Source organism: Pteropus vampyrus, unplaced genomic scaffold (assembly GCF_000151845.1).
Source record: "Pteropus vampyrus isolate Shadow unplaced genomic scaffold, Pvam_2.0 Scaffold147, whole genome shotgun sequence".
NCBI lineage: Eukaryota > Metazoa > Chordata > Mammalia > Chiroptera > Pteropodidae > Pteropus > Pteropus vampyrus.
This window is the reverse complement of record NW_011888928.1, coordinates 1223153-1241521: the sequence shown is the minus strand read 5'-3', so window position 1 is coordinate 1241521 and position 18369 is coordinate 1223153. Positions and strand designations below refer to the sequence as shown.

At 48.5% G+C, this 18369-nt stretch overlaps 1 protein-coding gene across 4 annotated transcripts in view; it reads right to left on the bottom strand.

Annotated features, from left to right (window-relative positions):
* ELMO2 (engulfment and cell motility 2) overlaps positions 1–18369 on the bottom strand; it is a 40702-nt gene that overhangs the window by 6279 nt on the left and 16054 nt on the right. For 3 of the 4 annotated variants that reach the window (XM_023536039.1, XM_023536037.1, XM_023536038.1), the window contains 12 exons: positions 17272–17371; positions 16015–16166; positions 15338–15416; positions 9335–9385; positions 5282–5404; positions 4821–4955; positions 4155–4259; positions 3952–4060; positions 3367–3503; positions 2060–2223; positions 1842–1954; positions 1569–1676 (listed from right to left, as the gene is read on the bottom strand). In XM_023536039.1, the coding sequence (XP_023391807.1) occupies positions 1569–1676; positions 1842–1954; positions 2060–2223; positions 3367–3503; positions 3952–4060; positions 4155–4259; positions 4821–4955; positions 5282–5404; positions 9335–9385; positions 15338–15416; positions 16015–16166; positions 17272–17371 (1376 nt within the window). Of the gene's footprint in view, positions 1–1568; positions 1677–1841; positions 1955–2059; positions 2224–3366; positions 3504–3951; positions 4061–4154; positions 4260–4820; positions 4956–5281; positions 5405–9334; positions 9386–12481; positions 12561–13158; positions 13311–14415; positions 14742–15337; positions 15417–16014; positions 16167–17271; positions 17372–18369 lie in introns of those variants that run through there. The other variant, XM_023536040.1, reaches the window with a different exon arrangement.

Sequence of the window (18369 nt, the reverse complement as noted above, 5' to 3'; positions counted from 1 at the left end):
CTTATCAGGGAAAGAAAAAAAAGGTCAGACCTGAACTGGATCAAGGCTCTAGCTCTCTCTACCGATTTACAGATCTGGGGCAGAGGAATGACTTAAACTATACCATGGGGAGACAATCAGCAAATTCCAGACTCTGGGAAACTACCAAACAAGCAACCTTGTTTCTTCGACTAATAAACTGCAGAGAAAAAAAAATATGGACAAGATGGAGCGGGAACTTATGAAGTAAGAAACTTAAAAGACTGATCACGATGTGTAGCTCCTATTTAGATTCTGATTTAGCAAACAAAATGAGGATGAGTGTATGTACGTGTATACCTGTGTGTACATACGCATAAACATTTACATATTTTTATACAGAGAAATTATAATATTTATAATACAATGAGTAGAAATTCAAACATTAACAAAATATTTGACATTAAATAACAACTTTTTACTTCTTTTTAGGTGTGATAATGGTATTATGATTATGTTAAAAGAGGCTTTATAATCTAGAGATACAGTCTAAATATCTACAGATGAAATGATATAATATTTGAGATTTTCTTCAAAGTAATAAGGGAGAGGGACAAGTAGATGGGCAGAATTTGCCATGGTTGTTGAGGCTGGGTGATGCATATCTGCGGGTTCTACCTATTTTTGCATATATTCAAAATTGTTCTTCATAAAACATTCAGGAATAATTTAAAGGGAGACAGAATGCGGGCAAAGAGCATGCCCCAACTGTCCTCTCCAGGTCTCACGGTGACTCAGACTTGGGACTCACCTTGTTCTGTTTCAGAGCACTTTTCTCTTTCATGTGGGGACAATCTTTCCCAGTGACAATAGCCTTAATGTCTGCAACAGGAACTGAAAAATGAAGGGGATTAGTCTCTGGAAGCTTTATGCTGCGTGACGCCCCGGCCCGCCCTCCTGAAGGGCCACGTTAGCTCAGGCGCAGGGCCTTGCGTTGCTCGCTCCCCCGCAGTGAAGTCCCACGAACTGTGGCTTGCTGGGCTGTGTCAAATCTACCTGGGGGTCACTTCAGGGCTTTTGGGTTGTCTCCCCAAGGCATAGGCCTCTGACACTCACCTCGCTTCCATTTCACAGTAAAGACGATGACAATGCCACTACGGCAAAAAGCAGTGGAAGCAGCTAACGGTTTCGCTTGTTACACACTTGCCACTGTTCTAAGTGCTCTACGTACACTACTCATTCCATCCTCTTATGAGGGAGGTGTAGCTATTATTCCCATTTGACAGAAGAAACCAAGCAGAAGGGAAAATGAACTTGCAATCGATTAGAATTAGTAGCGAAGCCAGGATTTGAATCCAGGCAGTCTACTCTTCACCACTGCCTTTCAATTTAGTCTTGTATCACCCTTTATAATCTGCGAAAGCCACTCCCATCTCTGATCTCACTGAATTCTCCAAGCAGCCCTATGAGGTATTCCAGGTAGAGATGGCCTCTGATGGTCGAGAGAGAACTGGCCCACGACCAGATACTCAGTTCGAAACAGCCAGGACTAGAACGCTCCTGACATGGAGTCCAGCTACCAGGACATAGCAACAGAGAAATGAACCTACTTTTCTCCTGCAGGGATTCAAATGTCACCTCCCCTTGAGGGTTGTCATCCAAGTCACCATAGTGCAGGACCTTGTGGTTCAGTGCCAAGCGGCAGTACCAGAAACGTTCTGGAACACAAGGGGGGCCAAGCAGGTGAGCAAGGACAGGTATGGGAAAGGCCTGGGCACACAAAGGCCAAAGGATGACTTGTCCCCGCCTTCTCCCTGCAGGCTCCGTCCCCGAGCAGTGGCTCGGGGCAGCAAGGGCCCGCTGGTGCCCCAGGCCCCCCTCACCTTGCCTTCGGCGATTCCCGATCTTCCGGAAGCTGCTGCCCTCACAGAGCCGGTTGAGGCGCTGCTGCTTGATCAGCTCAAGGATCTCGGGCTGGATCTTCTCCCTCAGCTCCCTGGGGGGGACACGCAGCAGAGTAAGGAGAAGGTCACGGCAGAGCTTTTGAAGGAGGGCAGAGCTGGGTCTGTCCCCGCCGCCCCCACCCCGGGATGGCACTCACACGATTGGCGGGGACTGAAAGTCATCCTGACTCATCCTCTCGGACTGGCGCAGCCGCAGGATCTCAGAGTAGCTCAGGCTGCGCAGTTTGCTCTTGAACTGATCCAAGGAGCTGGGCTTGGAGGGCAGGGCACGCGTGATCTGCTCTCGGACCACTTGCATGACCTGAGGGGAGAGGAAAGACGCGGCCACCTCACCCTGCTCTAGACATGGACGGGCCACTTCTGGGCCACCAAGGCTCTGCCCTTGCCCGGGGACTCGAGCACAGCAGGCACTACAGATATCTACTGGGGGAACAAAAGTACTGATTTTCTAAGGTACAACTTTTTAGATGGTTATTTAGGACAAATGGCTGGTGACAAATGCTTCATTTCTCATAAATTTCAATTAGTCAGTGGTATAGTAGGAGGAACACAGGTTTTTGGAGTCAGTGAGAAATGGGTTCAGATCTTGACTCTGTCTCTTACTCTGCTCCTTCAGCAAGTCATTTAACTTCCTCAGGCCTCCATCTACTCTTTAAAGCAAAAGGAAAAAAGACACATCTTCTGATCTGCTGCCTGAAGGATTATGGGATGTTATATGGAGGCACAGTGCTGGCACACTGTGGGGTGTTCCAAAAATGTGCTACTTCCCCTAAAACAATAACAGTTAAAGGAAAAAACCAGGATATCACACTGCACGTCCAGTCAGCTCTCTGCCGATGAAGGAAAGATCTACAGGTAAAAAAAAAAAGACTAGAGGGAAACATAACAATTATTGTCACTGGGTGGGGGAATTATAGAAAACTTTTTCTTCTTTATACTTTCCAAATTTTTTATGATAAGATGCGCAGCTTCAAAATCAACTCCTAGATTGTCAGCTTTTGAGGGCCTAGCAGGGCTCTACAGAGAGTAGGTACTCAGAAAGCATCGAGGAGTGACCACTGAGTAGGTACCTATGGCTTGCACTCCATGCCAGTCCACTCCGACCTCCCCCTACCATTTCCGGTTCACGAAACCGCAGCAGTGCCTTACACACAGCAAGGGCTCCGTAAACCACGGCTGTCACTGTTCCGCTTATCCTCCTGTCCCCTCAGGAAGACAGGAGGGGCGAGTACTGGGACATGTGGCCCAGGGCACCAAGGGGAAGACATCTGCTCAAGGTGACAGAGGAAGCACAAGCAAAGGGGACCAATGCCTCACTCTTGTGACTTAATGCTGCAGACCGAGCTGGTTTTCCAGCTCAAGGATTCCCTAGGCTCTCCCCAGCCGCCATAGACTGTCACGTGACCGTCTCAGCCCGTGGGCCTCAGAGCGCTGTGACACGGACCTTGTTGAAGTCCTCTGCTGTCGCCCTCATCTCTTTCCAGGTCTTGTTCAACAACTGGATGCAGATACCGAAGAGCTCTTCGAAGGCCCGGTCGTGGGTAAAGAACATAGGGTGGTAGTCGTTGCGTCCTTCGTTTGCTGTGGAGGGAAAGAAACGGGGAAAGGATGAGCTGGGGACGTGTCCGGAAACTTTGGATCCTCTGCACCAAAGTCCTGAGAACAAAACCAGAGCGACGCCCAGAGCCAATGTGTGCGGGGTAGGCCGTCCCCACTTCCTTGGCTCTCTTCTTCAGGACTTTCTCTTGGCCTGGCTATACCCTGTTACGGACTCGGCTAGTCCTTACACACAGGACTAAGTGGATGATGGCGGGGCTCCTGAACACATTCAAATGGCCAGCTCAGATACAGCAGTGGCCGGGATGCCCATTAGCAAGGATAAGGGGGAGTACGGCTCACACAGATAGTTTTTGAAAAGCACAATAAGGTTGTTCAGCCCCACTGACACCTGACTGTATGACCTCGTGCCTCACAAGGCTCCTGATTGCAAGGCCCGGCTGAAACAAGAGAGGGAGCCACGCAGACTTACGCAGCTCCCCAACCTGGAGGATTTCACAGAGCATTTTCGTGAGCTCGATGGCACTGCGGCCGAAGGGGCACTCGTGCTTGTCTTCTCGGCTGCTGTTCTCCAGGACGATCTGTGGGGGGACAGGACAGGGAGGGTTAGAGCGGCGAGGCGGGGAGGCCAGAGGTGTGGCGCCAGGACTGAGACAGCTGGCCCGCAGCCTTTACCCGGATGTAGGTATCCTGATGGACTTTAGCCAAGTACAGCATGTTGTCCAAGGCCAGCATTCCAGGAGGAGTCTGGGTGAAGTCCATTGCTGGGTTGATATGGTTCTGGAGGAATAAAGAAACCCGACCTGAGACTCGGTAGTCTCCCTACGTGCGGTGTCACCTGAGGGGAAGCCTTACTGCCCTCTGTGTGCCACAGGCACTGCGTACCTACTCTTTCCAACGCTTTCGCACGCTCATTTCCACCACGAGACTGGGAGCTCCTGACCTCTGGGCATGGCTGAGTAACCTGTCTCCCCAGCACCTAGCATACCGCTGGGCATGGGGTATGTGTGCGGTATCCTCAAGCTGTATCTTATCACAAAAGATCCTCTGCAGCTTTTCAAAGAACCTCACTGCTTTGGTGAGAGGTCCCCTCTCTCCCCATCTGGCCGACCTCCTGGGCCCTCCTATGGATGGGTTTCACAGGGCCAAATGTTGCACATAAACTCATGAACCTGCCACCGCTGAGGCAAATAAAGCATCGTGGCCCCTCCAGCTTCTTGGTGTCATCTATTCCAGGGCCACCATTATGAAGAAAGGGTTCTCAGGGCTCTGTCTGGGTGGGTCCTCTGACTTCCTGTCAGGGGAGAAGGCCTACCAATGTCCGTGCTCTGGGAAACTTACAGTAAATCCCAGCATTTTGTAGTCCTTGGTATACATGGCTTTGCGTTTTTCAGTCCCACTCCCGGGGACGTTGCTCGGGTCAGACTCTGCGTCAAATGCAATCCTCCTCAGTTCAAATATAATGTCTCTTTGAGCCTGAGAGGTGAAACAGACAGTCAGCAGGTGACTTGAGGAAGCAAGGTAAAGAAAGAGTGGGTCGGGCTTTTCTGGGTGGAACTCTGGCCCCCATGGATCTCCAAGGAGGCAGCACCTCTGCCTTAGCAGACAGAGTGGGGCTTGGCCCGGAGGGTCACCTAGCAGTAAGCGATCACAGGGAGGCGCACAGCTGGGTCCTCCAGACCAGACGCGAACCATTCCTGCAGACACACCGAGCACGATCCCTGGCAGACAGCTGGTGGGACGCCTCACACTGAAGAGCACACCGTTTGAGCCAGAAAAGCTCTGCCCCATTGAGCACCCACCTGGTCGTTGGGGTCCATCTTGGTCATCATCCTTTCTTCCAGAAGGTTAAAGGTCAGGACTTGCAGGACATACAGCTGATGGGCCATCTCGGTTTTGATTGGGCGGTTCCCCCGGATCACGTGCTAGAAGAGGCAAAGGCAGGGAGCAGGGGGTTTCATTTTTTCTTTTACTGAAGAATCACATCCATGCTGCTGAAAAAGTACGCTGGGCAAGGAAAAGGGCTTTCCTCCCACACACAGGGACTTCATGTTCTAGAAGGCGGCGAAGCATGAATGGGCTTGATTCAGGCAGAGACGATTCATGCCGGCCCAAAGGGCACCGTCCTTTTTCTGCACTCCCCTGCACAGGGGATGTGGAATGAAAGGTGGGGTTGCACCCAGCAACGCCAAAGAGGAGGGGGCTACCCCATCAAGATTACGATACGGAAGATCAGCAGCTGGACCTCACTCCAATCAGGTAAGCAATTACTGCTTACAGTTTGGACCGGCCACATTTTAAGTATCCAACAACCACACGTGACCGGCCAGTGGCTAGCAAATGGGACTCCACAGGTCTAAAGAGAATGATGACAAACCAACAGATAGTGTGCAAGAGAAGACTCTCTCGTAGCATTGCACAGTATGGTTCTTCTGTTTTCCCTTAGAAAAATAAAATGTTTCGATGGCCTAAGTAAAGAGGCTTAAAGAAAAGGTCATTTTCTTTAGATGATATCGAGACACTTACACAAAGGGGGGCATCTGATGCTCCTTGTCCAACCCCTGCGCTCCCCCCTCCCTCCTTTCTCTCCTACACTTTCCCCCTCCTTCTTTCTCACCAGTGTATGCCCCCCTCCCTGTGGCCCTTGTGTTCCCACCATGTCCTTCTCCCTCCCCTCTGTGCTCCCCGCTCTCTTTCCAGGGCCCCGCCTCTCCCTCTCATTCGGCCCCTCCTCCCTCTGTCCCTCTGATGCCCACCCCTCTCCATCTCTCATGCTCGATCTCTGCCTATTTTCTTGCACGCTCCATCTCCCTCTGTCCTTCCGGGCTGATTGATGCTTGGTCATGTTTTTGTCTTAAACTGTCCCGTTTCCACTCCATGGAGCCTGCTCTTTCTGACTTGCTCCCTTGTGCTTCCTGCTGCCCCTCTTTGTCTCACTACTATCTTGAATCCTGTCACTTTTAGTCTTTTCTCCCTCAAAGGAGCCTCTTGCCCGGTTTCCCACAGGAACCACTCTGTGTGTTTTGTGTTCTCCTACTCAGCCTCTACAGCTATGCAGTCCAGTTTGGGAGCCACTAGCTACCTGTGGCTGTTGAACACTTGAAAGGTGGCTCATTCTAATTGAGATGTGCTGTAAATGAAAAATGCGCACTGGACCTCAGAGCCTTCATACGGGAAAAGAAGATATGTGATCTCTCGTTCAAGATTTCTTCTATTGATTACATGTTGAAATCATAGTATTTTTGATATATTGGGTTAAATTAAATATAGTACTGAAGTTAGCTTCCCTTATTCCTTTTTTAATGTTGCTCCTAGAACATTTAAAATGAAATAAGTGGTTCCTATCACATTTCCACTGGCCGGCGCTGCTCCAGATCCCCGCCATCCCCCGCCCTGCGACTCCAGAGTGCTCCTCCTTTCTCTCCCGAGCTCTTCACAGCCCCAACAGTAGCCACGAGCCACATGTGGGTATTTAAGTTTCAAATGAAGTTTTAAAAAATGACAAATTCAGTTCCTCAGTCACACTAGACACATTTCAAGTGCTCACCCAGCAGCACAAGGCCGCTCCTGATCTCTTGCCAGCGGGTGTGCCAATGCCCTCACGCCCTCCCTGTGAGCCCTCTCTAGCTCCCTCTGTCTGCCAGTTCCCTCTCTGTCTCTCCCACTCTCTTCTCGGTCTCTGTCTCTATCTCCCCAAGCTTATTGTTCATTCTCAGCTCTGCTTCTCCTCCCCACTTAGCTTCTGTTACCCACTACCCTCCACTGCCCAGGGCCTTTTCTCTTCCACTGACCGTCCACCCCCTCCACACCTCCTCTTTGCTTCACTCTGAGCCTCTTCCTCTCTCTGTTGTTCCCTCCCTCTGCCACTCTGATTTCCCCCTACATGTCTAGCCCTATTCCTACCTCCTCGCTGCTCCAGAGTTCATAAAACCACTTTACAGAGAAGTTGAAGTTAATGTGCTATTGGTTTTCATTCATTTTAATCTCCATTTCTCAAACTTAGACACATCACAGCCAGAAGGAAATTAACTCTAGCCATCAACGGCTTACAGCAGTATAGCTCTAGTCAGACGAGTTAGTCTCGGAGGCTTTACCTTGAAGCCTTGTTTGGCTGCCAGATACCAGAGGGCTAAGCTCTTGGGCTTGACTCAGTTGAATCCCTAGGCTAATGAGATCATGTGTTAACCATTCCCTAGCAGACTATTTAAGCCCTGAGTCCTGACGGTGACGTAGCTTCTGCAGTGGAATCTTGGCTTGTCACAAGGTTTGTCCATAAATGAGCCGAATTTCCAAACCTCGTTCAGGTTAAACAATAAGCCTCGAAATTCATTACATTTTCCCCAGAAGGGCCCCCTCACTCCTACTCATGCAGAAGACGACACCTGGGACAGCTGCTCAGGAACGTGGACAAGAATACGTGGGAATCTGTGCTCCCAGTCACTTGCCGCCAGATTGCTTGAGCATTTGCGCAGGTCCCTTCTGCCAGGCTGGCTGTGGGGCTGTGACCAGGGAAGTGGCCAGCAGGCAGGAGCTAGTTCTGCAAGGTGAAGTCTGACAGACGCTACGTGTTTAGACCAGCTGATGGCTAGACTTCCCAAGGGCTCGGAGCTTACTTCCGGAATTCTACCACCTCTGTACCCTATTCACAAAGAATTGCCAGAAAGAGTGAAGCGCAACACCACGTGCCAGGCACTGTATATATATTATTAGCTCGTTTAGTCCTCACATCCAAGTGAGCGAATCGAAGCCCACGGAAGTTAAGTGAATTGCTCAAGATCAAAGACTGGTTAATGGCTGGTGACTCCAAAGTTCGTGTTCAGAATTATTAAGCCTTTCACACTTGACTCCAAATTTCTCATGTTATTCCCTGCACTGTGGTCTCCCAGTTTTCTCTTGTTTCTCACAACTGATAAAATCAGCCTCCTGATCCAGACATTTGGCTCTTTCCCGGCTCCTACCACCCCCACCTCAGCTCTCTCCCACCCCACGTCACCGCCCTGGTAATAGGAAATTAGACCCCCTCCTGACCAACTTCTCCTCTCCTCTCCTCCCTCACATACCCCTCCGGAAACATAGAGATCTTGGAGTGCGATCCTTCTAAAATGCCAAGCTGGTTATTTCGCGGTCCTGATTAAGTCCTCGGTTGCCCTTGGGAAGAAGACCAAGGCCCTACCTGATCCGGCCTTTGCTGCCGCTGCAGTCTCTCTGTGAATCTGCTCCTTGCTTCGCCCTCTACCCAGGCGCTCCTTCCAGGTGCCAGCCACCCACCCCCTCACTGGAACTCCTTATCCTCTGACTCACCTGAAGACATTCCTCTGAAGCCTTCCTGACCCCTCTTCTTCCACGAAGGACTGACTGCCCCTCCTCCAAAATCTCCCAGACCACGAATCTCCATGGGAAATGACCACGTGGGGCTACGACCACTTGTCTTTCCTACTGGACTAGGAGTTCTCTGAGAGCAAGCGCACTATCTCACTCATCCCTGCTAGTGCCTCACATAATTCAGGCTATGACCGGTGTTATCTGAATGAGCCTAATTTAACATATTCCCTCTAGATAAAAATTTTTAGAGCTGCAGGGCAACAAACAGTATCGCTGGCCTTAGCACCTCTTTCAAGGCTCTGCAATTCCTGGAGGACGGCCTCCTAGAGACGACTCTGCTTACAGAGGATTACAAAAAAAAAAAAAGCTTTTCACCTTAAGAAGTATTTAATACCTATCGGTAAGTTCCCTGTGAGTGCCTTCCCCACTCAACAGTAATTTCAGTAATAATACAACTATAATAACAGTAATAATGGCTATTAATAGTAACAAAACAACTATAGTAATAAAATACAGCCTTTTTGGAAACTTACATTGAGGATTATGGACCGAAGGTGCTTCTGGGCAAATGCATTGGCCATATCCTATTGAGAAAAATAAGGAAACATAAGGCAAGGTGGAGGCACACAGCTGTGACAACTATCAAGAGAAAGGTGATGTCATAGTACTGGGGCTTTATCTTTGAAAATATTTGTTCCCTTTCAAACGAAAAGTAGGCAAAGAGAAAAAAATCCATGGATCACCAGATGTATTTTATACCCTAAAAAGTTCCCTCGTTTTCTTTCGTTGAGTGCAAATTAACTCAGAACCGCTTTCCCTTCCCAATGGCACAATCGACTGCATCACTTTCAAAGAGGGACAAAGACTGCTTGCTTCAGGTCGAGACGCTGTTACAAGGACGCTGAGCGACGGACAACACACATGGAGCACAGAGCAGCGTGACGATTCCCAAGCCGCATGCACTGTTCTAGGCAGACGCCCATCGCCCAGGCTGGAAGGGACTCTGACGTGTGGGCTCTGGCCCCCTGCGCTCTTGGCCCCCAACCCCCAGCAGGGCACCGGCAGAGTTGGGCGTGAACACTCTCAAAGTCTCCGATTCACTTCCGACTGGTTTACAGAACAAGGTGTCGGGGGCTTTGGGATACTTTTTCACAGTAGGGTCACCATTTAAAAATTATATTTGGTTCAGATTTTGACAGTAACACTTTATTTATTTAGCCCATTCAGAAAAGTGTCCTACGTGACTCTTCCAGGGAGAGAAGCTTTGAGGGCCCTCGCAAAATCATTACTTTGACTATTCTTAGGCAAATCTAAAAATATATCACATACATTTCTTTATTTCGGAAGAGTCTACAATAATTACAAGTTAATCATGCCAAGGACTTGGCTTCATCGAAAAGAACATCAGTTATTATTCTGTGTTGTGACACTGTAATACCCCAAAGGAGCTACTGAAATGTGAAGTTATTTCCCCTAAACAAAATGGTCCTAGATTACTATGCTTTTAATTTTTCTGACAGCTTTTCATAATTCTTCTGTCTCCTCCTTCCAATGTCAGCCGTCACTTCTTATAACACTAATTAGTGTGACTTCACTTTCGAAACTACTGCCTTAATTTAATTTCACAGATAATTCTAAATGAATCGGCCCGAGGGAGCGGCCACACCTCTCCAGTGGAGCAATACCCAGGAGTATTGTCATCTTCCTCACTGAAAGGCCGTCCTCGCTCATATCTAGATTTCTAGCCATATTCCTCATGGCTGATGCCACCAGGAACAGTAAGTTGTACTTTGCATCCCCTGAGAACACACTGGCTCCTGGAGGAGGAGGAGGAAGGTAGCCTAGGAACTTCTCTGGTAGCTACAGAAGGTTGACTTAACACTAAATCTTGCTGTGGACAACAAAGTGGGTAGCCGACAGGGTCTGCTGCTGGGAAAAAGCACTCATCCTCCTCCAGAGCCTCAAAGAGCTGACCTAAGCTCCCTCCGACCAAGAAACGAGCATCCCAGTTTCCCTTGGCCAACTGTCTAAACCTTTTCAAATTCCTATGGTCAAGTCAGTGTCCAAAAGGGCATGGGTTTACCTTTAGACTTTGCTATATCAAGTTGGAAGGTGATGTATCATGGAATCATCCAGATGAAAGTCAGAGGCTATTTCTGAATCTGATCTTTCCTGGCTGGACCACAGCCTCATGGAAAGGCAAGTTACAAAGGAAAGACTGGGCTACATTCCCTGGGACTGGCACCCCTTTAATCCTTTATGTGACTCTAACCTGCAATACGTCCCCAAGTGTCCTGACAAATGAGATTCCTAACACACGACCTTTTCCTGTGTCTTGGAGTTCTCTGAACATCTGGATCAGATATGAGATTCTTGCCCAGCTGTGACCTCCCCACCTGGAAGAGAGCCGGGGCCCTTCCCACACAGCGGTGCTACTTACAGTGACAGGCAGGTCTAGAGGATTAAGGTGCTTGTCCTGCCGGCAGAAAGCAAAAAGCACAGAGAGAAGCAGATGGAAGAATGAGCTTTCGGCTTACATTCAAAACAGGACTAGAATGGAAGAGATTAACAGAGCAAAGCCATCCAGGAAAGACAAGGACAGACAGAACCGCAGATGCTCCTGGTTCCCCGACTCGGAACCACCAAGAGCTTGGTACATGATCCCATGCCGATTTCAACTTAATGAGCCCAGGGTGCCGACAGAGAACTAAAGTCTGTCTTTTGTACCCCACTTGGGCTTTTACCAGAGAAATCGCAAATGCTAGTTGTGAAAGGTCCCTCAGAGACTTTTTAACCTGGCCCTTTCAGTTCACAGAAAGAGAAACTGAGGCCTGCAGAGGTTAAAGCATGATTCTGGCCAGCGGCAGGAAAAGTCCTTAACCTCGGGGCCCTGAACTCTTGGGTCAGTGCTCATCGCACAGCCCAGCTGATTCCTGGTGTCCTCACTTGTAAAATAGGGGTCTGATTTTTCCTGACATCCTTGTGACGTAAATGGGGCAGATGCTAATGCTCCCATATTACGGGTGAAGAAACTGGGGTTCGGAGAAGCAGAGCCATTTACATAATGCCACACAGCTAATTAATAGGGGAAGAAGGAAGTTTGGAACCTGGATCGGAGGAGCCTTATACAGGAAGCTTCATGCTGAGCCTTTCTGCTCTTGCTTCCTTTAGTGAGGCTCTCACTTGCTTCGGTCTCTTGCACTCAACAGTGATGCCCAGAGGGTCACCTCTCCCTTCTTGATCTTCTAACCCAGGGGTTGGCAAACTAAGGTCAAATTAGGCTTGTCGCCTATTTGCGTAGATGAGGACTTATTGGAAAAAAGTCACACTTATTTGATTACTTACTGTCTGAGGCTGCTTTTGGCTCCAAAGGCGAGGTTTTACAGTTGTCCCATAGACTGTATGGTCCACAAAGTGAAAAATATTTACTCTCTGGCCCTTCAGAGGAACCAGTGTGCAGGCCCCTGCTCTGACCTAAGACCCAGCTGGTTTCCCTGCTAGTCCCTCCCTGGGTCTTCCTTAGCGAAGACACTCTGATGGGCTCTGACCACAGAGGGACGGAAGAAAGAACACTTGGGAAAATGGCTAGGCTTCTGCTCTCTGCACGGCAAAGCGTGGGTGGGTGAGAGTTCCTCTCTTGGAAGAGCCCAGAAGAAAAGCTTGAAAAGGCAGCCACAGACCTGTCGCTTGTCCTCAGGAGCCTTCAGAAAAAGTGCGTTAATCAGGGCAATGGCGTAGGTCTGAATTTCCTGGTTGGAGCTGTGTCAATGGAGAGAGAAGGCAGAGGGAGATTAGCAGAGTGACCAGCAAGATGACGCTTAGAGATGGTTTATAAAATCACTCACAGATTGTAATCAAAGAATAATCTGCAGCTAAGTCTCAAAAGCCTTAAAACTGTTCATTCAAAAAACATTAATTGAGCTTCTACTTAAAGCAAGGCAGGGGATACAAAGATGATTGGTCCCTGCTCCCAAAGAGCTCAAAGTTTTAATGAGAGACAGATAATAATAATAATGTATTTAAATATAATTATCATAGGTACAGAGACTATTTGGTCTATGGAGGAGAAAGCAATTAATTCTGCCTGGAACCACAGTGGAACAGGAAGATTGAGAAAAACCTCAATTTATCTTAAGAGGCAAGGAGAATTACAGAGGATTTTATGCAGGAGCATAACATGATCGGGTCTGAATTACGGGAGGAATCTGGCAGTAGTGTGGAAGAGGTGATGAATGAATGAACAAGCAGACCAGCAGCTTGGAAAATAAGCAAAGCAGAAGTAGGGCTGGAAGACTTAAGCAGACTAGGGGGAGAAGAGAGCAGACAGGGAAAGGAGGGGGCGGGGTCTCTTACTCACACCTGGAGGTGAGAGATGAGCTGTCCCACAGTGATTTCCTCTGCTATCTTCTGGTACAGACTCTGGCTGTTCAGGACCATGCTCTCCAGGATGGCCAGGGACCTCTGAAGGATGGACACATCTACCATGGGCTGGCTCACGTACCCTGCAATCTAAAGCCAGAGGGGGCAAGCCAGTTAGAAAGCCCAGGGCCCAGGGGAGCTAGACGGCTTAGGTTCCTGATGCTAGCTCATGAAGGCTCTCTCCTCTCAGGCGTGCTGCCCACATTTGGGCAGCTGTCTCTAGGTAGAGAGTGGTATCTGATTTATGGCTACCCTGGCCAATGTCCCAGGAATTCCCTAGGCATGGATAACTCAATTTCAAATTACAGTGTCCAGTCAACTGTGTTTCCTCAAAATCTACGAGCTTCTTCCTTTGTTTTCAAAATACGGGTTTGGGTATGAAATAGTTTACTGTGGAAAGAAGAGGATCTTACTGACGCTAGGATACCTTTCATCTCCAGGTACACTTCTCCTGACATACACTGTGTCGCTACATGCACGCAGTACAGCAGAGACTTGGAAAGGTGGAAGGGACCTCAAAGTGTCAACATCTAATCCCTCTTCTCAATCCCCATTACAATATCCTTGACACACGATCACTTGACTTTTACCCCCAACATCGGGAAGTTCCCAACGTCCCACACCAACGATAGGTGTAATTATAGGTCAGTGGATGTATTAGTCATTGGTTTTAGTTCAGTTTTCTGGATTGACACTGCTCCCTCTTGTAGAAGAAAGGAGGGCAAAACTAGAAGTGTCCGCTCCCACCCCCTAAGTTCAATGCGACAGTCCGAACGGGCTACCTTGCACATTTGTAAACAAAAGGCAGACTTGTAAATATAAGGGCAAAGGAAATGAACTTTTTTTTTTTTTTTAAATCAAAGAGAAGGGGGAGCTCAGGAGGCAGGTCAGAAGACTTAGGGATGGTACTGGTTTATGGCTGCTGTTGTCCCAAGTCTCACTGACAATCCAGTGCCACTTTGGCCATATTCATCTCTGAGAGCCCAGTTCCATCTTCTCAGCGCAGGTGCTAAGAGTACAGCAGGGAAACCTTTCAGGAGCCACAGGAAGGCCAGAGCTTCAGGATGAGAAATCTGGCGGCAGGGACAGAAGGCCACCCTCACCAGAGTGGCTGCATTGTCCACATCTCCCCCTAAGCCTGGAGGACAACTGGCGACTGAGGGAGGAGAGAAAGACGGAACATTGGGGGCCTCACCTGCTTAATGAAGGTGATGGAAACCATGTCCCAGGAGACAATGCCATGGTCCATGAGCTCTAAGAAGGCAGTCAGGGTGAATGCCAGCATCTCACTGTAGCTGAGACATGTGCAAAACACACACACAGTAATACAAAGATTCAGAACCGGGGATGCAGGTGTGAAGGCAGCCACAACAGAGATGGATTTCAATGTAAGCACCACACGAGAAGTCGACACAGCTGTGGGTAAGCACCAGCATGCACGCACAGCCAGGTGTGGAGCAGATTCTGTCCAGGTATCCATCACGGACAACGAAGGTGTTCCTTCTCCGTATCACCTCATCTCAGGGAAACCGAATCACTTATCCATTTCCCAAGAACAAGAAAGATGCCACACTTCATGCTGAGCCTTTCTGCTCTTGCTTCCTTTAGTGAGGCTCTCACTTGCTTCGGTCTCTTGCACTCAACAGTGATGCCCAGAGGGTCACCTCTCCCTTCTTGATCTTCTAACCCAGGGGTTGGCAAACTAAGGTCAAATTAGGCTTGTCGCCTATTTGCGTAGACGAGGACTTATTGGAAAAAAGTCACACTTATTTGATTACTTACTGTCTGAGGCTGCTTTTGGCTCCAAAGGCGAGGTTTTACAGTTGTCCCATAGACTGTATGGTCCACAAAGTGAAAAATATTTACTCTCTGGCCCTTCAGAGGAACCAGTGTGCAGGCCCCTGCTCTGACCTAAGACCCAGCTGGTTTCCCTGCTAGTCCCTCCCTGGGTCTTCCTTAGCGAAGACACTCTGATGGGCTCTGACCACAGAGGGACGGAAGAAAGAACTCTTGGGAAAATGGCTAGGCTTCTGCTCTCTGCACGGCAAAGCGTGGGTGGGTGAGAGTTCCTCTCTTGGAAGAGCCCAGAAGAAAAGCTTGAAAAGGCAGCCACAGACCTGTCGCTTGTCCTCAGGAGCCTTCAGAAAAAGTGCGTTAATCAGGGCAATGGCGTAGGTCTGAATTTCCTGGTTGGAGCTGTGTCAATGGAGAGAGAAGGCAGAGGGAGATTAGCAGAGTGACCAGCAAGATGACGCTTAGAGATGGTTTATAAAATCACTCACAGATTGTAATCAAAGAATAATCCGCAGCTAAGTCTCAAAAGCCTTAAAACTGTTCATTCAAAAAACATTAATTGAGCTTCTACTTAAAGCAAGGCAGGGGATACAAAGATGATTGGTCCCTGCTCCCAAAGAGCTCAAAGTTTTAATGAGAGACAGATAATAATAATAATGTATTTAAATATAATTATCATAGGTACAGAGACTATTTGGTCTATGGAGGAGAAAGCAATTAATTCTGCCTGGAACCACAGTGGAACAGGAAGATTGAGAAAAACCTCAATTTATCTTAAGAGGCAAGGAGAATTACAGAGGATTTTATGCAGGAGCATAACATGATCGGGTCTGAATTACGGGAGGAATCTGGCAGTAGTGTGGAAGAGGTGATGAATGAATGAACAAGCAGACCAGCAGCTTGGAAAATAAGCAAAGCAGAAGTAGGGCTGGAAGACTTAAGCAGACTAGGGGGAGAAGAGAGCAGACAGGGAAAGGAGGGGGCGGGGTCTCTTACTCACACCTGGAGGTGAGAGATGAGCTGTCCCACAGTGATTTCCTCTGCTATCTTCTGGTACAGACTCTGGCTGTTCAGGACCATGCTCTCCAGGATGGCCAGGGACCTCTGAAGGATGGACACATCTACCATGGGCTGGCTCACGTACCCTGCAATCTAAAGCCAGAGGGGGCAAGCCAGTTAGAAAGCCCAGGGCCCAGGGGAGCTAGACGGCTTAGGTTCCTGATGCTAGCTCATGAAGGCTCTCTCCTCTCAGGCGTGCTGCCCACATTTGGGCAGCTGTCTCTAGGTAGAGAGTGGTATCTGATTTATGGCTACCCTGGCCAATGTCCCAGGAATTCCCTAGGCATGGATAACTCAATTTCAAATTACAGTGTCCAGTCAACTGTGTTTCCTCAAAATCTACGAGCTTCTTCCTTTGTTTTCAAAATACGGGTTTGGGTATGAAATAGTTTACTGTGGAAAGAAGAGGATCTTACTGACGCTAGGATACCTTTCATCTCCAGGTACACTTCTCCTGACATACACTGTGTCGCTACATGCACGCAGTACAGCAGAGACTTGGAAAGGTGGAAGGGACCTCAAAGTGTCAACATCTAATCCCTCTTCTCAATCCCCATTACAATATCCTTGACACACGATCACTTGACTTTTACCCCCAACATCGGGAAGTTCCCAACGTCCCACACCAACGATAGGTGTAATTATAGGTCAGTGGATGTATTAGTCATTGGTTTTAGTTCAGTTTTCTGGATTGACACTGCTCCCTCTTGTAGAAGAAAGGAGGGCAAAACTAGAAGTGTCCGCTCCCACCCCCTAAGTTCAATGCGACAGTCCGAACGGGCTACCTTGCACATTTGTAAACAAAAGGCAGACTTGTAAATATAAGGGCAAAGGAAATGAACTTTTTTTTTTTTTTTAAATCAAAGAGAAGGGGGAGCTCAGGAGGCAGGTCAGAAGACTTAGGGATGGTACTGGTTTATGGCTGCTGTTGTCCCAAGTCTCACTGACAATCCAGTGCCACTTTGGCCATATTCATCTCTGAGAGCCCAGTTCCATCTTCTCAGCGCAGGTGCTAAGAGTACAGCAGGGAAACCTTTCAGGAGCCACAGGAAGGCCAGAGCTTCAGGATGAGAAATCTGGCGGCAGGGACAGAAGGCCACCCTCACCAGAGTGGCTGCATTGTCCACATCTCCCCCTAAGCCTGGAGGACAACTGGCGACTGAGGGAGGAGAGAAAGACGGAACATTGGGGGCCTCACCTGCTTAATGAAGGTGATGGAAACCATGTCCCAGGAGACAATGCCATGGTCCATGAGCTCTAAGAAGGCAGTCAGGGTGAATGCCAGCATCTCACTGTAGCTGAGACATGTGCAAAACACACACACAGTAATACAAAGATTCAGAACCGGGGATGCAGGTGTGAAGGCAGCCACAACAGAGATGGATTTCAATGTAAGCACCACACGAGAAGTCGACACAGCTGTGGGTAAGCACCAGCATGCACGCACAGCCAGGTGTGGAGCAGATTCTGTCCAGGTATCCATCACGGACAACGAAGGTGTTCCTTCTCCGTATCACCTCATCTCAGGGAAACCGAATCACTTATCCATTTCCCAAGAACAAGAAAGATGCCACACCTTTCTCAAACCCCAGCACTTGGTGGAGGTACCTAAGTAAGGACCTAAGTAAGCAACCTTATGTCCCATGTTCACTTTTAGGCCACGAGGTAGCAGAGTGCACGAGAAAGAGTACAAACTTTGGACATGGGTTCAATTCCTGTTCAACCACTTACTAACCGTGCAACTTTTACTTTTCAAACTTCCATTTCTTCCTCTATAAATCATGTTACTCTCACAGCGTTAACCTCAGAGGGTTGCTGTGAGGGAAAATGACAATGTATGCAAAGCCCTTAGCTTCGTGCTGATGGAGAATACAGATGAAAATGGTTTCTCTCCTGTCTCTCCTCTTTACACAATTAATCCTTCATACGTCTGTAGAGTGCTTTATACTTAACAAACTATATCCCCATGTACGGAGCATGTTCAGATCCATTCTCATTAACAATGCTCCTCACAATGATACTGCAAGGCAGGTATTACCCCCACGTTAAAGAGGAGACAAAAGCCCCTATAATCATGTACCCTCGGGGGACTGCAGAACTCCTCGGTCAGTGCTGATGACAGCCGAAAGCTTTAGGATTTTCCAAACTTAAAGCAAATACCCATGATTAGTTGCTCAGTTTGGCTGAAAATTTCAATAGCTGATCCATCGGCTAAAAGATTTCCCTCTCTGCCAGCTTAGGCTGCATAGGCTTAGAAGGCAAACCAAACATCTGTTTATTCCCTGCCGATCACGAC